At 30.8% G+C, this 22,212-nt stretch overlaps 1 protein-coding gene across 10 annotated transcripts; it reads right to left on the minus strand.

Annotated features, from left to right (window-relative positions):
* Positions 1-246: 246 nt before the first annotated feature.
* LOC143223214 (phospholipid phosphatase-related protein type 1-like) lies at positions 247-18,839 on the minus strand. 10 transcript variants are annotated; one of them, XM_076450838.1, is made up of 10 exons: positions 17,005-17,287; positions 13,125-13,326; positions 10,608-10,736; positions 10,166-10,425; positions 8,355-8,511; positions 6,450-6,567; positions 5,909-6,089; positions 4,819-4,876; positions 3,345-3,521; positions 247-1,796 (listed from the first exon to the last, which is right to left on the minus strand). In XM_076450838.1, exons 4-10 carry the CDS (start codon positions 10,417-10,419, stop codon positions 1,512-1,514), a joined length of 1,230 nt encoding a protein of 409 aa, XP_076306953.1. In that variant the 5' UTR covers positions 10,420-10,425; positions 10,608-10,736; positions 13,125-13,326; positions 17,005-17,287; the 3' UTR covers positions 247-1,511. The 10 variants fall into 10 exon arrangements, with proteins under 10 accessions (XP_076306953.1, XP_076306958.1, XP_076306959.1 ...); XM_076450843.1 differs by having other exon boundaries at positions 17,185-17,269; XM_076450847.1 differs by lacking the exon at positions 13,125-13,326 and adding an exon at positions 3,082-3,130 and having other exon boundaries at positions 1,605-1,796; positions 17,005-17,288.
* Positions 18,840-22,212: the final 3,373 nt, after the last annotated feature.

Raw genomic sequence — 22,212 nt, forward strand, 5'->3', positions numbered from 1 at the left:
TGAAATAGCGAACTTGTTTGGTATGATGGAGATTCGAATGCGCGCCCTTCAGATTACGAGTTGAGTGCCTTATCCACCTGACTATGCCAGAAAGAGCTAATAAAAGCCCCTAAAGACCCATAAATTTTATTACGCTAAATATAATAATGGTTTTCAGCTACTTCGTAAGTGACTCCCGTGACTAATTATCTTTTTGTTTAATATAAACATGCTTAATTTGAAACAAAAATTCACAAGGCAGGCAGATTAATTAATTTTATATTTAATTTTGTAAAATGAATATACGTTTTATTTCATAAGTGAACACAAAAAATTACCTTACTCTAAAAGAAAACATTCCAAGAAGCATATTAGTAGAAAGTATAATTAGATATTTAGTTTAAAGAAATAAATATAAAGCGCAAAAATTTTCATATAACATAGATCTTCAGACAATGTAGCAAGATATAAATTTCTTTACTTCTGTTCTCTTTAATTAGATATTTGCTGTATAAAATAGTTAATAGTAAACTGTTTTTCAATGATTTGGTGAACTTGTGTTGGAATATTTTGTGAAAAAATTTCCCTGCTGTGCACGTAGTTTCCTAATTTAAAATTACAGGAGAAAAGAAAATGCATTTTTCCACCAATATTTCTGCAACTTTTAGTTGTGATTTTTAGCTTAAGTGTGTAATGCATAATGAACAGATTTGAAGTGTGCTCAGTAGATGTCGCCAGTAAGCATATTTTATTTTATTAACTTTCTAAGTATAGATAATTATTATTGTTCTTTTCATTTACAACAAAAGAACAACTCAAATTATGAATAAAAGCCACAAATCTAAGAACGATAGAAATATTTAATTCATAAAATATATAAGAACATCCTCCTTCAATTAATTTTAAAGTAAAGATTTTTCGGAGGAAAATGGCCTTTTTAATAATTCCTGTTTTAATTGTTTTGAACTAAACTTTTATCCATCTATTGAATTTTCAATAACTAGTCCGCTATATTTTTTTCTATTATTTTCCCAGTAGTTAAGTGACACTATTATTTGTTACAAGCAAGTGAATGGAGAGGTGTTCTAGCCTCAAAAACTGTTTTGGTTAGTAAAATTCTCAACAATGATTGATTATTGTATGGTGTGCTTCAAATTGATTTGTTGTTTTAAACAATAAGACATATTCCTTAACAACAGTTCGACATTGTCGTCGTTTACACATACTAATTTTTTAAAAATATTTTAAAGTTTAATATTACTTTGAAAAAAGTCAGACGTGAACGACATGGGGCATTATTGAATTTGTACCGTTTTGTGTAATCGTATTTAATTTTGTACGGTTCTAAGTTAGCCCAACCAAATGATTAGAGAATTTTAACATAAATTAAAACATAAAGATTAATGTTTCACGTTTCATGAACTTAAAAATAGTTGTATACTAGCTCCAATCATATGAAGTTTTAAAAACTTTACAGAAAATTAATAGAGATGAATTTGTTTCTATTTTCCAAACATCTTTGACAGTTTCACTTAATAATAGTTGTTATCTATCAGCCTTGTTTCCCTTTGTCGATTTAGATATTGTGGATAAGAGTGCGTTCTTTGAAAAGTACCCTCTGAATAACCTGTGTTAAGATCACTGTTAGCGAGCGTCTGATTCTGCGAATTGTGGTATGAAACATGTGGAATTCGGAAATATCGGTAAAATAGAGGGTTCTGTTGCTTCAATGAAAAGAAGTTGTTTCTCTTTTTATGGGAACAGTACTTTCTTCTAAGCTGATGATACTCGTGGAAACAGCTTAAAGTGGAGATACACTACAGAAATGAGACATTATGTTATGAGTCAATAGAAGGATGTAATAGAAACACTAAGTATCTGATAATTAAGCGTATAGATCATATTCATAAAGATAATAAGTTATTTTTTCTTTCTAAAACTATTTTAGTTCTTTTTTTCTGACACTACAACTAAATTTGGCAGCACAAGAAAGATAATAAGTTCAAATAATCTTGTTCGTTATCAGTGTTGCTATTATCTATCCAAAGTTTATTTTTCGTTTGATAAACATCTATATTTAAAGCGATAAAGTGAATACTTACAGCGTGAGTTATTATAGAAGTGCCTATAAACAAGCCTCTATTTATATAATAATAATAATAATAAATTTATTAAGCAATAAATTAGACACAAAAAATCAAATAACAATATAAAACCATCAACAAAAAAGTTAACTCGTCCTGTGATGGTTAAACACATAATAAAGTAAAATCAAAACTTACAAAATCAAAATAAAGTTCCCAGAATATTATCATCAGTATTTAAGATCCATTGTTTTAAGTATTTGTTTTAATTAACACGATTAATAGAAGATCTTATACTATAAGGAATAAAATTATGAATACGAGGTGCCAAATAAAGATATTGATGAAGTGTAACTGTTTTACGTGGTGTGGGTACATTAATTGGAAAAAAAGATTGAAGTCGTGTAAAATATGAAGTGACTTTAAAAGACCTATTAAAAGAAACATGCATTGTAGATAAAGCTAAAAAATATAAATAAAGTTTATCATATGAAAGAGGGGAGTTAAATTTACTGAAATCGGTATCAAGCCTATGGGTAAAAATAAGAGAGAAAACACTTTTTTGCAACTTGTGAATAGGAATTAAAAAAGTCTTATATGTGCCACCCCAAATTGAAATACAATATTGTAAGAAAGATTGAAAGAGAGCATAATATACACTTAACAAAATATGATAAGGAGCACAATGACTAAGTTCAAAAATTAGCATAGAACTATATTTTAATTTATTAACTAAAGAATTAATATGAAATTGCCAATTTAATTTTCGATCTAAAATAATTCCTAAATATTTAACAGAGGAAACTTGAGTCAATTTGGGACACTTACAATTAGGGTAAGTATAACAATCATTGGAATGATAAAAAAATAGAAGGAAAAGCTGGAATGATACCATAAAGGTTAAACTGAAGAAGAAAAGATTTAGATATATTTAAGGATAAGCCATTACAGAAAAGCCAATTTTTAATTTTATTAAGATCACTAGAAATAATGGCTTCATTAATTAGATTTGGCTTACTATAAACAACAGCAATATCATCGGCATAGGCTTGGATATCTCCAGAAAACTGTTGGTAAAGAATATCATTTATATAAATAAGAAATAATAAAGGGCCCAGAACAGAACCTTATAGCTAATATAATTGAATGAAAATTTGTAATATATGCTATTACCTATGTCCCAATATCCTTAAATATAAATAGGTTCAAAGTTATAGAAGCATTTACAAGGTAAGCTGCCACAAAAATATTCACAAGGTAAGCTGTCAGAAAAATATTTACAATGTAAGCTGCCACAGAAGTCCCAAGGATCCAACCAACAACGACGTCCTCAAAGTGGTTTCTGTGCAATACAATACGTGACACTCCACACAACATGAACAAACTAACGACTGAGAATGTTATAAACGGACGGAGGATCCTGGACGATCGGACAGTTAGGACACAATGTGCATAGATCTAATGTTGAGGAGAGAATATTTCATATTAAATTTTTTAATTTCGTGCACAAAAACAAATCTGTTATATAGCTTATCAGTGCTATAGTTATCAGAATAAGAAACTTTGCAGAGATAAATGAAACACATGCAAGAGAAAAATTCATCTAAAATTTTAAATATATCTTAAACTCAGTTGAAAATTCTTAACTTGCATAGAACTTTTGTTATTGATCTGTAAACCTTTTATGTACGTAATTCTCATTATCCATTTTTATGTGTGTGTGTTTTCTGTTTATTATCAAAAACGTAGATTGCAGAAAGCAGATTATTTCATAACTAATTTGCTGACCTTAGATTTGGCTAGAAGGAATATTTTATAAGACTAATTATTAGCGAGAAAAAATCTACAGTAACCCTAATTAGTGATTAGAATAAACAATTTAGGATCTCAAACTGCTAGCCAAGAGATACAGCTTCTTAACCCTAGTTGGTAGAAAGATGTACTCTTTACTAGTCTTAGACAGTAACACCAAGAATAAGTTTTGAAACTTTGGATCTTTTACCAAGTTTTAAATCTTTGCCAAGTATAACAATTTACTCGTTCTAGTTCGTAACCTGTTAGCCCGAGAAAATATTTTAATAGTCTTATATAGTAAGCAGTAGAAGAATTACTAACACGATTTGGTAGCTAGAAAGATCAATTTACTAACTTCACATGGTGTTTTGAATGATTAATCTATTACCACTCGCTGGTAGACAAAAAGATCAGGAAACTATTTATCAAACCTAAAAGAACTATTCACTAACACTGGGTAACAACGTTAAAGAACGAGCTACAAGTCGTATCTTCTCATTTAAATAAAACTATTTACTGTTCTTAACTTTTAGTAGCATAAAAATAATTTGATAACACAAAATAACGATCAGAAATATTGATATAATAACAACAGCTGATGACCCAAAGGAACATTTTTCTAGCCCAAGGTGCCACTATAAAGAAAACAGTTACTAGTTGTGAAAGTTGGCCAAATGAGATAATTTATTACTTTTGAATTATAGTCAAACTGAGACATTTACAAACTCTAGATCTTGATCAAAAGAGAATACTTTTATAAGCTCTATATAAAAGATAAGTCTAACTGTATGAATATAAGTCAAAAGATTCGAGTAACATGAATCACACGTGTTCAATTTGAACATGCTACACTATAACTAAATCAATCTTTTTGCTTGGTATTTGTTGAAGGTAGTATTAAATAACAAAGTGTATTGGTAGTGACATAAACAGATAGACCCAGCAATATTTCTGGACTTACCATTACATATACTCCTGAATAAGCCGAAAGTGAGGCATAAAACGATGGAAAACTCAACCTGAAAAACATGACAAACGTATAAGTTATTACATCAAAAATTAACTTAATTAATTAAACAGCTTTCTTCTAAGTTAGTAGCCAATACAAAAAGTATGGCTGCAAAACGCCTCAGTAGCAGCGAAACAATCCCAAACAACGTAATTTATAGTTAAATGTAATTTACAATATATCATATTTTAAGCATTATTGGCTCGTCACAAAAACGAACACAACATATAAATACCCGTAGATTCAATAATTTATAATTAAAAATAATATTGTGCAATAGGAATTTCTCAACGGAGTGTTAGATGAAGAGCATTAAGTTATAGAATGTCCACCAAATTCTGTTCCGGTTTTAAAAGTTTCTTACAACAAAACCAAAAAGGCTGTAATTATGTAGTCTTAGCACCTTTTTGCTTAACTAATGAAGTTTTTTTTCTTGATTCTTAAATTATAATTGGTTTCTCCATATCCTAATGATTGACGTTTAAACGAAGATGGTAATTACACTGGAGAAACTTCAACGTGTACACTTTATACGCGTAAAGATGGGGTCTCTTCTGTTTGACTTTATGTATCGTAGGTCTAGATAGCTGGAGTTCACTTGAGGCACAACGATTAGAATTTCTAGGAGTGCACTCAAACGTCTTCTGGACATTAGCAACGGTTTTTGTCAGAAACACTTCGACAACTACTTCAAGCAAGGTCAAATCACATACTCTGTGTCCCAAAACTTGTGAAACCATGCTGGGTTTGGAGAGAGGAACCTTGCCATATTGACGGCGGTAATTCTGTTGAATAGTTACCATTGATCTCCATTTTGGGAAACCAAATAGCATTGGGCTTTCTCCTGAGGTCGTTCAAAGTTCAGTCATCAGAAACTGGACACTCCGATTACAATCTGTAAAAAAACTTCATTAGTTGAGTAACTAGGCGCTAAAACTGTATAATTCTAGTTCTTTTGGTTTTATTGAAATAAATGTTTAAAACCAGATCAGAATTCTGTGGACACCCTTTTAACATTAAGCAATTTTCCTTCATATCTTACCGAGCCTCTCGGAGATCTTCTTCGGAAGTCCCACAGATGCTTGAGTAATGAAATTCGTACGTGTTACTATACTGTTCTGTTACATTACAAGCTTCTAAGAAGTACGGTTTTGGTCGACCAGTAGCTAGTTTTAGACCATCGGTCAAGATACTGGTACTAAGCAACCCAAACAAAAATGCTCCTAATATTAAAAAGACAGTTTTAATAAAAACATATTAGAAGAGATATTTTGGTACTTAATTTAAGAAAAAAACAGATAAATTTGCAAGTATAGACATTTGAAGCAACTGCTTATTTAATTACTTTTAGTTTGAAAAAATTGTGCATGAATTTTTTTCCACATAAATATCTGTAATTTTTCGCTCTACAGGTTTTAAGTACATTCTTGATCAATTAACTAATTTTTATAAATAGCTAGATAGATAAAACTTATTAAAAAACAACTAAAAGTACTAACTTTAATTTCTATACATTTAGGTTCTCTCGTTTCTACAATCCAATTTTTCTCTTGAAATACTTAATTCAACGAAAGGGTTCTTACCTACAAAGCGAAAAATTCTGCGTGTGACCGTATGTAATTTAAATCCCTTGCATCCCAAATGGACTACTTTTCTTGATTTTTTTGAAAACATGAAGTATCCAATTTCTCCAACCAAAATCTAAATGGAAAATGACAATAACAATTTAAAATGGATAATTTACAAATATCTGGTAATTGTGATATGTATTCCATTTTTGTATTTTTGATTTAATTAGATATTAAATTTCAAAGTTTTTTGTCCATTTAATATTCAAAAAGTACTATTTGGTTAACAAAGTGAATCTTCTTGAGAACGATTATAATAATATCAAATAAAGTCACACAAGTCTCAGGCGGTAACTTTTTCTAAGCCTAAAAAATCGCTTCATGACACAAAAAAAATGAATAAAAAGACATTGAATAAAAACTGATATATTAGTTTAAAATCCTAAAAGTTAGTTTCATCTTGTTCCTCAAAAATCATATACACTGCTGGCCAAAATAAACATAAAGAAAAAAATATGCATTTTGCGTTGTTAGACTCAACCACTTATTTGAGTAGAACTTCGAAAGATGAACATAAGAAAAGGTAAAATAGAGATAAAAAACTTTTTTAGCATTTAATAGGTAAAATGCGAACACTATGAAATTAGCCTAAATACTAGCTGGTCAAAAGTGTAAGACCATACCAAAAAGAAGTCCTAAACAGAGTAGGAAATGCCCAAAAAGAGGCCTCAGTAGTGAGTTGAACGACCGTCATAACGAATAACTGTAAACATCCGCTTTGGCATGGTCGATATAAGCGTTTGCAGAAGGCTGGCTGGAACGTTATTTCAAGTGGTGAAGATAGCTTCAGGAAGCTCATGCACTGTTTGGAATTGACGTCCATCTCTATAGACTTCCTTTGTCATCCACCCCAAAACATTTTTAATGGGGTTCAGTTCGATGCAAACACGCTGGATGGTCCAAAAGAATCACATTATTCGCCATGAAAAAGTCCTTTGTCCTGCGGGCATTGTGGATTGCAGCATTGTCCTGCTGAAAGATCCAGTCATTTACAAAAGCAGTTTTACTACGCCCAATCTTACCAGCGATGGCACGTTGAGAGAGACCTTGCTTTTGCAGCTCGAAAATTATGCCAGTTCAAACTTTGTCAACTTTTTAGCCTTTGCCATATTTTTACCCAATGTAACACAAGAGATGTCGGTGGGAGATGTTGACAACACTGATGCTTGAACACAAATGACTAAATTTCGTTACGTGTTTACCGATTAACGTTTCGTTTCAGTATGGTCTTAAACTTTTGGCCAGCTAGTATTTAGGCTAATTTCATAGTGTCACATTTTCCATATTAAATGCTAAAAAAGTTTTTCATCTTTATTTTACCTTTTCTTATTTTCATCTTTAGAAGCTCTACTCAAATAAGTGGTTGAGTCTAACAACGCAAAATGCATACTATTTATTTATATTCATTTGCCTTAAGATTTTGGCAAGCAGTGTATTACTATTTTTTTCTTGATTATGTTTTGTGAGGTTTATGTGTTCCGATTTTAGTTCTTTTCTCGTTTAATTTGAATTAGAGCAACCTTTTAGATTATAAATTAAGATGCATACATCAGTTTCCAAACAAATAAACTGTTGCAACCACAGCAAAGATTTTTGTAGTCTGTTAGTTGTGGTATTGTCAGGAAGGATATACTTTCAATTATAACTTACTTTACACCTATCGAATTGATTTGAGCTACTCGTAATTAGCTATTTTTATATCATTAATAAGTTATTGTTTAATGTATCATCAATTAAATTTTTAAAATGTCAGTTATTTGGTTATCATATACACTTTAAGATTCCTCTAAGACTTTTCTCATACGACTCAGGAAGTCATCCCCTTGAGTAGTTCACAAGTAAGAATAACTCGAAACTTACTAATCCTAATGGGATGACGAGGGATGTTGCATATAGCGTCGTTTCGCTGAAATTAACTGGAATTGTAGAATTTTCATAATCTAGATCCTTGGGATACATGAGCTTGGGATCGTTGGTAATAAACCCTCGAATGAGTACTGGGAAAATATTCTCAAACCTATATATATATATATATATATATACGTAAATGTGTATAAGTTATTACTACTTCATACTGTTACGACATATATATATAAGTTTGTAACAACAATTTATCATACAATAAACATACCTAATAATGTTACAATAAATAGCACACATTTAGGCTGATTACTGCTGCTACCAATAGTTTTACGCGTAATACAAACAGGTTAATTTTCTACTTACTTTTATTGTGGACGTAATTTCAAATTAATTGTGTCAAATATAAACTCATCATAATACGTCTTAAGCTTTTATGTAGAATGAATGTGAAAATTTTGCATCAAAAGGATTCACATCACAGAAGAGTGGTGGTTTTAATTCATTATATGTTAAAAATCCATTCTGTATATATGCAATATCTAGAATACGGCTTATGTGATATACGTTCTTCGTTAATATGTTACTATCCATAGTTCTTTTGAGTTCGTTTTAAGTTAATTAATACAAACCAGCAGTTACCGTATTTTCCGCCTAATAACCCGAATTTCTGACCCTAAATTTTGGACCTGATTTTTGGGGGTCGGCTTATTGGCTGATCACTCCTTTCGGAAATTTCTTCTTCTTAGGAAATGTTTTTCTTTTGAAAATTACCATAGGCGGTAATTTTGTCCCATCAGCAAAGCACGTTAAGACTACAGTGAAACGTTGTTTCTGGAATTTCATTGGTTACCTAATTACAGTGAGTGGAGCCAATAACGAATGACATATTGATTCCATCTCTGTATCAATACGACACGTTCTGCTTTACTACAGAACGCCAATGATCACACACAACATGCATGCTGACGCTGAAACGAGACTAAGAAATCATTTTGAAGAAACTTGTCACTTCTTAAAAATGGCTTCGGCTTATTGGGCAGTAATAAGCAAAACCCTCATTTTCAGAGCTGAAAATTGGCCTCGGCTTATTCGGCGATTCGGCTTATTAACCGGAAAATACGGTAATTGTATTTACATGTCAGTAACAAACATTTCAAATTTCACTTTATACAGGTAGGCGAAGTTTTAAACAGCATTTGACTGACATTGAATAACTAGGCATTGATATCAAATTATTGGACAATAATTGTTGCACAATGAATCAACAAATTAATTGCTTTTACGCAATATCTATTTAGGATATTGTTGTCTATCCAGTCTTGCGTATGAGTTTACTGAGTGATCTTCTCGTTTTATGCAAGTTTTCTTTATAAATTATTTCTTCAACCTGGTCTTAACTAAATAAAATTATTTAAAGTCTATCTTACTTTTATAAGCACAAAAAATACACAATGAGCTATTTCTGTTGTGTCCAAAACGAGTACCAAAATCTGATTGTTAGCAATGTGAGCAGATAAAGAAGTAAACCTATCTGGAGCCCAGTACGAGGCTTAATTTAGATTTCTGATTCCTTTCATAAATGAATGATTACGTTTGCATGTGTTGCAAATATATTGAGAGTAACTAATGAAACCAAAAATTCCAGTCGTTTGTAAGTGGATTAAATTTAACTTGATTTAATCCATTATCTAGCTATTAAGAATACCAAACGATAAACATGTTCGGATCCATTAAAGATCCGACATTCGTGTTTTGTTTTCCATCACTTTATGAATTTTAAATAGAAAAATCAATGTGTTAAGTATTACCTGAGAAAGTAAGCCAAGACTGCTAGACTCACTAAAGAGATGGTTTCTAATATAAACACCGGAATAAGGCTTATGTTGACTTTAGGGTTCTTCCCTTCATCACCGGAAGATTCCGAGTCACTGTGAAGCGACACAGGTTGGAGTATGTTTTCTTTTGATGGACATCGATAGTTTTCATTAACGATGGATGAAGCATTAGATCCTTGACATACACTAGTCACTTGTGACCTTTGTGTACTTTTCATGTCATTCATAGATTTCTGTATAATATGAACATTACAGAACCAAACAAGAAAATAACCACAAAATAGAAAAATTAAACTCTCACTAAATACAGAAAGCATAGTTTATTAAACCCTCAGAAACAGCTTACAAATTACAGTAGCAGCTACAATACAATGAACAGAATAAGAAGTATGAATAAGACATTGGAATAACTTACGAAAACATTGCCTGTAAGATTTTGATTTAGTCAGTTTTGTCCATTTGGTCACTGGTGCTGAGTCACATTTAATTTAAACGTCGTTCTCAAACTGGTATTAACCAAGATTATCCGGTATAACGAGATAGTCTAGAAGAGTAATGATCATATGATTTATCTCTACATTATGTTTACCGGAAACATCGATCCAAAGTCTATCCAAAACATTACTGAACACTTATTTATCTTGTTTAATCGAAAACATTGTATGATAATTGTTCTTAATCAAGAGTTGGCCTGGCATGGCCAAGCGTGTTAAAGCGTGCGACTCGTAATCTGAGGGTCGCGGGTTCGCATCCCCGTCAAACTAAACATGCTCGCCCTTTCAGCCGTGGGGGCGTTATAATGTGACGGTCAATCCTAATTTTTCGTTGGTTAAAAAAGTAGCCCAAGAGTTGGCGGTGGGTGGTAATGACTAGTTGTCTTCCCTCTAGGCTGACACTGCTAAATTAGGGACGGCTAGCACAGATAGCCCTCGAGTAGCTTTGTGCGAAATTCAAAAACAAACAAACAAAAACAATAATCAAGAGTTTGATTAATTTCTCTTTAAAATATATCACCATAACAGCTAAACAAAATTGACACAAAATCTTATCGGTTGTAAATAGCAAAACGTTGTTTTATCATTATTAATCACAATGTTTTACCACATTTACCATCATCAAGACATATACAAGAACTGAAGCTAACAGAAATCAACTTTTAAAAAAGGAACCTTGATGATGTTAAGTAAAGCAGGTGAAAAGTTGTGAACAAATATTTTACTGTATACAACCACTGAAAATGTGTGTGAATTTAATAAAAGAAACACTGTTCCTTCTAGTATTTAGTTAAACGAAGTGCTATCTGCAAGTGTTTCAAAGCAACTTTTAGTACATCCACTAACTTTGCTAAAATATGATATTTGTGAATGAAGTTCGTATAAAAAGTTGTGCATGTCTTACAATTAATAACTTTTACAGTTAATTTCTATTTTCTGATATCCATGTTAAATCTACATTTAATATTAATATAAATAAACAAGGTTAACAGCATAGTATCCAGAAAGCAAATCTTTCCCAAGTTTCATGATTAATAGACTGTAAACTCTATAAGGAAAACAAAAACATAATTATTCTATAATGTCGAAAGGAGGAACCACTGTGGATCTTTAAGCAGTAGTCTTTAATTAAATCGTCTAACAATTCACACTGAAGGAACGAGACTTCTTTTAAAGATAGCATACAATAGTGTGAACTGTAGAGTGGATTCGTGACTATTTGAACATGTTACTGTTATCGTGTGATAACGAAACAACATAATTACTTTAGAGATATACCTAGATCTTTAGGATTCCGACATATACAAGTAGGTCGATTTGTGCGTTATGTACAAATATATCACAGTATACTATATGAAACTACTTCAAGAATAAGCTTGAAAAGATGTCCAACATGGATACAAAAACCAAGTTCTCTTGAACTAACTTCGTTAAGATTGTTTGTTTTCATTAAGCAAAATGCTACACAATGGGCTTTCTGTTATTATACCTCAGACTTTCAGCTTAGCCACTTTAGAGGAAATTCTTTAATAAATTATATCGAACGGAATTGTAATGATCTTACCTTTCGTTGTTGTGATTCTAAACTGTAAGTTTTATTTCTAATTCGAAAACTAAGGCTCTAAATCACCAACATTATAATGAGAAGTAATAATAAAACATGCTTTTTTATGTTACAATATACTCCACGCGTAACGACGTGTAATGAAGTAAGGATGTTTTTGCACAATTATTGAAATTCAAAATATCTTTACAAAAGTTTATAAATATCACAACATATTAAAATTTTCTTAAAACTTTTTGTATTACTCTTTGATGTTTATATTTTCCCAAACCCTTTAAAAATAGGAAATATGACAAATATCACAAAGGTGAACATAAAAATTTATGAACATGAAAATTAAAAACTACTAAAGTTACTATGTTGTAAGGAACGGAAAAATCGAAATAATTGAAATTAACGTTTAATGTTGCTAAATCTAATAGATCACAACATAAAAAGAAATATACTTGCCATTATTAGATCAGAAATAAAACAACTGAGTAACAATGCGATTAAAAAGTTATAAACGAAATAAAAATAAACGATCTTATAACACTTAAACGTTGTTTTTTAGTTAAATAGACATTCAGCGTTTCGCTTTATAATTTCTTCAGCAACTTTCACTAAACGACGAATCAAACCTGACAGTACAAAGCTTCAAATGATTTAAAATTTCGATTTGTATCCGAGTGAATGTTCTTTAAGAAACTGTAAAGTGGAACGTAGAATTCTAATTACATAAAAACAAAAGGTTGGTGTTATTAGATCCTTTAAAACTGCTAGTGTTAATATGTCTTCTATACACCAATATATACTACAGAAATAAAATAATACCTGAAATTATCGTATAAGTTATTATTTCATTAGATACAACACAGCGTGTTTCAAAATATACCTTTGCTTGAGATATGCTTAGACATATTCTTTAGTTGATTGGTTTGAGCGTCAGGGGCGTACCAAGTCCTAAAATGTTGTTGTTTTGGATTAAGCACAAAGCTACACATGGGCTATCTGTGCTCCGCCCACCACGGGTATCGAAACCTGGTTTTTAACGTTGTAAGTTTGCAGATATACCACTGATCCACTGGGAGGCAGTCCTATAAAGTGGGTGATCGTTTTTTATCAAAAAAAGGTGGTTCATTTAATATTCCAGTAACTTAGGTGATTTACTTTAGTGTAAATAAAACTTGTAAAACAAAAGTATTCAAATCTTAACAAAATCAAGTGTTTATCTAAAAAAACAAGAACAGAAGATAATGGGCCTTTTAGATTTTTTTTATAATATCGTCTTAATGCATTTTTACTTTGTCTACAATAATATTACAATGAATGATAACAGTGATTTTGAAAGGATCGTGACGTCAATAAATAGCTGGTTAACGTAGTTATTATCACAGATAATCAGTGGTTGTCTAGTAACATGTAGGACAGCAAGATACTAAAGTAACGCATTATTTGATTAAGTGGGTGCGTTTTCTCATAACAAACCCACATCAGGCTATCTGCTGTGTCCACCGATAGAAATCGAACCCTTTATTCTGTCGTTGTAAGTCTCAAGACTTACCGCTGTTCCACTTGTAGACTAGTTGATTAAGACTATAATAATTGCAGACACTTGTATTCTGGCATAATTTATACAAACATTTCTTATAATGCTTTTTTTTATATCGCTTCTTCACTTTTTCCACGAATAGTGCTGCAAACTTTGGTATTTTAAACCAATTTTGAGTTGTAAGTTTAGCTACCTCCAAGCCCCCCAGTGGCTCAGCGGTATGTCTGCGAACTTACAACGCTAAAAACCGGGTTTTGATACCCGTGGTGGGCAGAGCACAGATAGCCCATTGTGTAGCTTTGTGCTTAATCCAAAACAACGGCTACCACCAATTAATTTTCTAATATAACACCAAAAGAGTAACATGACGTAATATTATAATTCACATATTGTTAAAAACTCTATTATTCGTAATACTATTTACAAAGAAATACACATCATTCGTTGTAACTATCAGCCTTAATTCTTGATTCAATTAACTGTAAATAAGACTGTTTTTAACGAAGATTGTAGATAACAGACCCGTTATCAACAAAACTACTTAGGGAAAGTTACAATAAATCAACAATAAGCAATAAATGTGTCAGAAATATTCATTGTTTGTTACGAACATTCACATTTCATAAATCAGTAAAACTAATTAAAAAACAATTACTAATATAGTTATTTTTGTGCACTATAGACAGTGCTGAGGTAGCTTTTAAAATGGTACATAGTATATACTGAAGTTACATAGTACATTACTATTTTTGCTGAAGGATACGACAATTTCACACGATCAGTTCATAACAGTGTTTTATATTAGCAGAGGCAGACGTGACATAAGGTTCTATTACCAAAGTCAAGAATTTTCCTAAACTGTAGTTTAAAGGCTTAAACAATAACACAGTAAATCGTAAGAGACAGTTTTCCTTGCGAACTTTGGAAGAACTTGTTTTTGAGAATTGTGTAAATTATATCTCTAAAAACCAGGTCTCAGTACCCGAGGTTGGCATAGCCAGATAGCCCTTTAGGAAACTTTATAATAAACAAGAACAAACAAACAATTGAAAATAGAATGTAGTTAGTTATCATCACCAATAATTATTGATTATTAATAAATCAATAATTATTTATTATTAATAAATAATTATCATAATGATACTTTATTTGACATCACCTATATAATGAATAAACTCCAATGCTACTAATAGTTCGGTATGATATACTTTCATAAATATAAAATTTCATTTCATGTGGTGAATACACCACGACGCAATTTCGTTCACGAGTGTTCGAATACTTTTATCAGGACACTTCATAGTGCTTAAGTGTCGTTTTTAACCAGTGAAAATAGTATTTTCATTCCCTTTTTATATATAGCACTTACAGAAATCCTAATGAAGAACAAATACAGTTCTTATGTTTAACAATTGTATAATAAAATATATTTATTAAAGCCTCTAAAGCTGTTAAAAATTTAAATATTAATTAGCGTATGCTAGAAATAACGAAACTGTTTCATAATTAAGAATAGAATAAAACATAGTAATATTGTACCAACAACGTATTCTTTAACCCCCTACGTTTTAGAAATGAAGCCGTTTTAACTTAGCTGTGTCAGCAATCATAATGGAACTTCGTATGGACAATTTAAACCTTCTACTCACATTTAATTCAGTAATATACTTCAAACAAGTAGGAAATGCAATTTCAATTATATTCTTTAAAACTCATTTGTTCGTTTTTTTAAACAGAGCGGACGTTCGCTCATTAACTGAAACCTCTAAATATCCTGAATGACACTTACTCTTGTGGACATTTTCCAGACTCTAAGTCACATGTACTTCCTTGTGTATCTCTCAGGACACTTTATAAAGCACATTTCTCTGATCAACTTTTGGTTCACATGTACTTCTATCAATTCCTCAAAACTCCTGGCAAAAACGTAACCTACACATACACTTTAAAACTACTTACTAGCACTTATTCATGTGAATACACTTTAAAAACTCTCCAAGCATACATTACTCTTATGACTACACTTTAAAACTCCTAAAAGACATTAGTTACTCCTATAAATACATCTGAAACTTTCTGACAGACTTACTTTTAAGTCTGTTTTATAAATCTACAGACGGACACGTACTCCTAAGTACTATTTTTCCAACAAATGGCTGACATTCAATATCCCTTCAATTTCTCAAAACTCCTGAGAGATATACATTATTTTGTATGCTTTTTAAATCTCTTAGTTAATACTTACTATTGTATTCTCAGGGTATACGTACAGAGTTTCTGAAAATGAAAATACCAAAAGTAAAATTGAATAACTTTATTGTTATCTGAGGTACCAACAAAAACTGAATATAAGTAGCAAGCTTGTAAGTTTAGTTTTGTTGTATTAATTTTTGTTTTGTTCTTGTTTCTTTAACGAACTAACTGTTACTAGAAATTCTACACATGCTACAAGAGTTCTTTTTTTCAGAACTCAAAGAAACTTCTGGTTTGTTACAAAGAGATATTTTTAAACAGAATGAAGCACCACCCCACTCTGCTCGAACTGTTAAAGTGTTTTAACCCTTTAGATTTTAATCTCTGGAGCTTTTTAAAAACAAAAGTCTACTATAACAAACCAAAATACCTTGAAAAACTGAAACATCAACTTGTGATATTGTCTTATCCATTCATACTGATATGTTGGGAAATGTTTTATTAGAATTTGAACGCAGAAAATTGTCATTTATAGCGAGTGATGGAAGAATAAAGTCCATTAATTATTAAAACTAAACTTACAAACCTTCTACTTGTATTCATAGACAATTTTTGTTGTTATCTCAAATAACAGTAAAGTTATTCAACGTTATTTTCAGTATATTTATTTTCATACATCCTGTATTAATATAACTAACTACTGTTTGTAAACCCGAAGGGTCATTACTTGTATGTTTAGTCTTTTAAAATTCCTGTTTACAAAAATTCATATACCTTCTCTTTTGAACCTCTTGTCGACATGTGCTACTATGTTTAAATATTTCTCTATTTGTCTATTAAAGTCTTTTTTTTTTATTCCTAGTTAACACATACGTTGAAGTCCACTCTCTAAGCTTTCTAGTGGACTCATTTCTGTCTCTACTCTGTCATCTAAGAAGCATTATACGTTTAATTTTCAGCATCCTGATTGACATTTACATTTTTAAAATGCCTACCTGAAACGTATTCATGTTTCAAGTACTTAACTTACCTAGCACGTATATTTGGGTAGTCTTAGAAACTTCTAGCAACACCCAATCCAATACTCCTGTTGATAATAGGTAATTCACAAGGTAATCATATATCGTGTCGTTAAAACTATTCACTGGTATCTATTCTAGCTCGTATTATTATTAAAAAAAAACAACACGTCAGTAACAATTCGTTTTACCTTTATCCTTTTATAACTAACTGAGAATTCTGTTGTTTCTTAAGGGAAATGAATAACCAGAGCACCAGTGTGTCTTTCTCTCTACTAAGGAGTGATCGTATAAGGCTTAGATTAAACATTTACTGATAAAATAAAGCGCGATAGATTATCTGGCTTATGACAAAACAAATATAATGAACTGGAAAGATGTGACATGTGTATAAAGATTGCTAATAATTTGAAACGCAAGCAGTCCAATCTTATTACTCACCATGTTTAAACAATAACAGTAAATACTATTACATTTCTTGACGAGGTGATATTATAGCCTAACTCTCCCTTGAACTGTCAAAGAATAGATAATTTTCGTTTTCGTACCCTCTGGATTCTTTGCAAGTAGATTTAAAAGTAATTTTTTATAACACTTTATCTTTGAAAACCATTTTCCAGTAATTATTTAAAATGAAGTCCGTAGAAATAGTAATGTATGGCGTAGTGTTCTTTAAACTCAAAAGTATTTATTTTAATTATTTCTACTGTTTGGAATTGTACAAAAATCACATCACTTGAAACTTCATATTTCTCTCTCTAAGAGGAACGAGTAAGATATTGTTTTTCATATCCATCTTCCGTGATTCAAAAATTTTACAAAAATTTTCGTTTTTTACATCGTTTTGTTATTTATAGTTCTTATAGTTATAAGATGTAGTTTTTTTATGACTTACTATTACTAAAATGTTTCAGCCTTTAAATTCCATTTTCTGGTATCTACAAATAATGTACAGTTTTAGTTTTCATTGCTTTTTTAAAAAAATATATAATTGGTTCAGATTTTATGTAAATGCTTTGTTACATAAAATTGTTAAGTGAGTTTAGCTTTTACATCCTACTTATATGTCTACGACTGTCGAATGGTTTTTACTTCATGTACTCCTTTTAACGACGAAGATATAATGTTTTACATTTTATACACCTATGTTTTACGATTTACAACTGACTGTACGTTTCAATGTTTTACATCGTTCTTTTCTGTGGTTTACAATTGCAAGAATGAGATGTCTTTTACTTCAGCGTTGCTATAAAATACAACATTGAATAATATAATAGAAAAGCGCAAACACGAAATATCGGGAAAATCAGCTATGGCCCTGATATTTCAACAATATAAGAGACAGTGAAGTTATGGAAGATACTCTGCTTACCTAATACAGAAACTTTATTAAAAAAAACTTTATTATCGCAGTGTTGTAATAGAATAAATAATTATAGTTCTGACCACGTTGTTAACTGTTTAACTGCCAAAAATAAAATGTAAACATGTCTGACTTACCTCACACTTTACGTTCTGTCAGTCTTTCCTTTCTCGTTTTCTACAGTGATGATAGTTTCCAAAGCAAAATATTGCAAACTCATGAACTTTATATGGTTCTATATTACATCAAGTGATTAGATTTGAGCTTTTCTTTTTAGTGATGTCATACTGCGACTGACATGGTTTCATTGTGTTATACGTGTTAGAAACAGAACTGCTATGTTGTTTACAAAATTATATTAAGTTATAAAATCTATAAAAAGAAGCATTTCTTTTTGCTTTAACCCTAAATTTTCGGTTTAATTTTGAAGTTAGCTCTTTAAAAGTTATACATTTCCCACGCAAACTTCAACTTTTTGCGATGTATAATCAGAAGACTAGAAAAACGTTAAACAAAATATACTATTTTGTGCATAAACAGTATAATTCATTGATATGTACAGTTCATAGCATGACCTTATCTAATATTAATGAACTGAAGCTGATAAAAAAACCTGTGTCAGTATTTCTTATCTTGTTTTGTGATACCCTTACAACATTATCCAGAAGTACTGCGTCAGAGATTAAAGACAAATATATTAATAAAACATATTTTCATGACTAGTATCTTACGAAAAAAGCCTTGTTGCTTCTATGGTTAGTTTAATGGGTTATAACTTAAAACTCGGGCTTCGATACCTACGGTAGGCAGAACACAGATACAACATTCTGTAGCTTTGCGCTTAGCAATAAATCAAATAAAATCTTAAAAGAAATTTTAAACTTTCGTGTTTATTTCGCAGAAAATATAATTATGTTTGTTGAACATTATTTGGTCAAACCCACTTGTTTCTAAAGAAAAATATACTACAACAAGATATGATAAACCTACTATCAGTGATCGGTACAAAGCACTTAAGTTAAAGTAATTACAATTACCTTATCGTTGTTTAACAACTATATCGCTTGCTCTTTGTTTACAGTTCTTACGATTTAACAGAAAGAAATTTCAAAAACGATTTAGCAACAACTCTATCCACTCAATGAAGTTCGTGCACAGGTGAATAGTGATGTGGTTGACCACTCTTGTTTACACATTTTATAAATTATACACACAACAAAATAACTAAAAAAAACAGCTCTATATCACAAATCAATTAATGAGTTTTTGTTTGTAGTTAAGCAGAAAGCCACACATTAATCTATCTATGCTCTGCCCACCACGGTTATCGTGGCCCGATTTCTAGCGGTATAAGTTTGCAAACACATATCACTCTGCAATTAATGAGACAAGAAATTTATAAAACAAAATCTATTGCTTAAATTTCAAACATTTTATTTTCATTATGCTCCTGTTTTGGTCCATACCCGTTTTATAACGAAATAAGTAAGTAAGCATTATTCCACATAATTATCCACAAATATATCTTTGATGAAAAATTAAAAGGAAAGAGAAACAAACCACTTATAATCGACTGTTGTTGATATATATATATATTTGCTGTTTGTTTGTTTTTTAGTATTTTAATTTATTTTATTTAACGTTAACTCATCTATCAAGCTTAGTAAAAGCACACGATACATACTATATCTCTCTCTCTTATAGTATACAAACTGAGGTAACCCTTCTTTGTCCGAGTTATGAACTAAAAAAACAAAAGCAAAAAAAAACTATGGGGTAGACGCTCTGATAAACAATACAAAAATCATTTCACACAGTTTATTTACAGCATAACATATTATTACAGAACTCATTCGTATCTTACCAAAAGTTTACATAAGCTTCAAGAACTCAGTAAGTGTATCCTTAAGGCATTGTATACACTGGGCGATGATCAAGGTGACTTTGTAGGAAGAGCTAGCGGTGGAAAGGGGTACTTTTACCCGCTTTTAACACCCAACTATTAATGTCTTTCTACGGTTCTTTATGTGTTTAATTAATTGATGGCGAGTAGAAGTATCTTACGGGCCAAAATTTTAAACTTTACGAGTCAAAGTAAGAAATATGTATAATTCAGAAACGTCTCTCCATATCAGTCTTATGGTGGCTGTTGGAAAAGAAACTTCAGTTGAGTTTATGTATTATTGCAATAGTAGCAGCCATTTTTTTCATTGCATTCCTTCTAGAGAATGCTAAAACACTCTATGAGATATATAAAACTTTTGTATGCTCTCTCCCATACTGTGTATATTATGTTTTATCGAAAATGTAATATTTATTATTTTCGGTGTAAGGAGAAGGAATGTGAGCTGAAAATAAAACGTGAACTATGATATTTATAAGAAATGATAGAATCTTTCTATATATAAACTTATAAGTTTGTGTGAGCAAAGCATTCTAAGGAAAAATCTATAACTGCGTTGTGAATATGTCAGACTCCTTAGAACTGTTGTGGTTATGCCAGACTCCTTAGAACTGTGCAGAATTTATTCTTTTCGTTTTTATTCAAAAATTCTCCTTATAGATGTTGTATAAGTAAAAAAAAGTTTAAATACAAAGGGTTGTGTACGTTGTATTAAAAATAATTTACAGTCCACGTTGTCATGTTCTATCTGAATATTTTATAATTTGGCAATCGTTCTGCAGTGTAGTTTTTATTACAAAAGCCTTCATTGTAGTACTGCAATATCTGAAACATATCTCTCCTCATTCAATGCTTTCCATAATCCATCTGGTGTGCGAGGATGATAGTTTTCTAGTACCATCTTTAACACTCAGATTATATATCACAGAAATCCATAAGTTATCCAACTTGCAAGTTAGAATATCATTTCATTCTCTAGCTTATTATACCCACTTCACAACCGATTATCTTACAACTGTAGTATCACTTTAATTGTTAGATAATATTAAATATATATTTAGATTGTTTCCATTTATGCCACATTTCCAGGCTGAGGTCTCTTTTGATTATGCTGTGTATGTTGCTTGAAACACAAGAACAGCTTTTGTCAATGACAATTATGTTTATAGATTCTGCCCTGTTTCAATACACCATACTTTACTTATCATGGCTAGGATAAGAACTGTTGTAGGTCTCTTTTAAAATGGTCCTCATGTTCCAAGTTAAACCATAATCTTTTGTTGTCCCATATCATTAAGTATAAGAAGTATCCCTGTCTAAAAAATTGTAAATTTCTAAACTGAACATAACTTTACGACCTGAACTTTTTGGATTAGAAAAGCTGTTGCGTATCCTTTTAAAAAAGCAGCCAGTTTTTCATGGCTCCACAATTTTTATAAAACCTAAACAATCTGATTATTATGTATTATAATTTATCTCGGACGAGCTTCCAATTTGTTATGTTATGTATGTTAACGTATTAAGATTTCAAATTAACAGAAATTAGAATTAGAATTTAGAAGTTAATTGAATGTCAATATGTGTAAAATTTATATTTACCAACAAGATTAATACACACAATTTTCTTTATTAACACAAATATATTTAAATATACAAACAATAATACAATTTATAATAACAGTTATTAAAAATAATTATTTATATACACAAATTTTACAATCTCACAAGCAATATTCAATCTGCTTTGGAACTGAATATTTTATCGACGATCCAGCTTCACGACGAGCGAATTACTTTTATGATGATACACATATATTTCACTTGACGGGAGTGCTAGATAGCTCTATTCTTGTTTGACTTAATACAATTTACAAGTTTACTTTTCACAAAGATAGATAAATACCTAAGGTCCTCTAAGAAATGTTAACGTCCGATGTTAATCCTCTGAAGTTG

Source organism: Tachypleus tridentatus, chromosome 8, assembly GCF_004210375.1.
Source record: "Tachypleus tridentatus isolate NWPU-2018 chromosome 8, ASM421037v1, whole genome shotgun sequence".
NCBI classification, from domain to species: Eukaryota; Metazoa; Arthropoda; class Merostomata; order Xiphosura; family Limulidae; genus Tachypleus; species Tachypleus tridentatus.

Excerpts from the sequence above, each read along its gene's own strand:
- LOC143223214 (XM_076450846.1), bottom strand. The coding sequence starts at position 10,419 with ATGAATGACATGAAAAGTACACAAAGGTCACAAGTGACTAGTGTATGT. Across the intron at positions 6,568-8,354 it reads TCGTCATCCCATTAGGATTA|ATTTTGGTTGGAGAAATTGG; the intron begins GTAAGTTTCGAG and ends TTTTCCATTTAG. Across the intron at positions 3,522-4,818 it reads ATTCAGGAGTATATGTAATG|ATCTATGCACATTGTGTCCT; the intron begins GTAAGTCCAGAA and ends CCTCAACATTAG.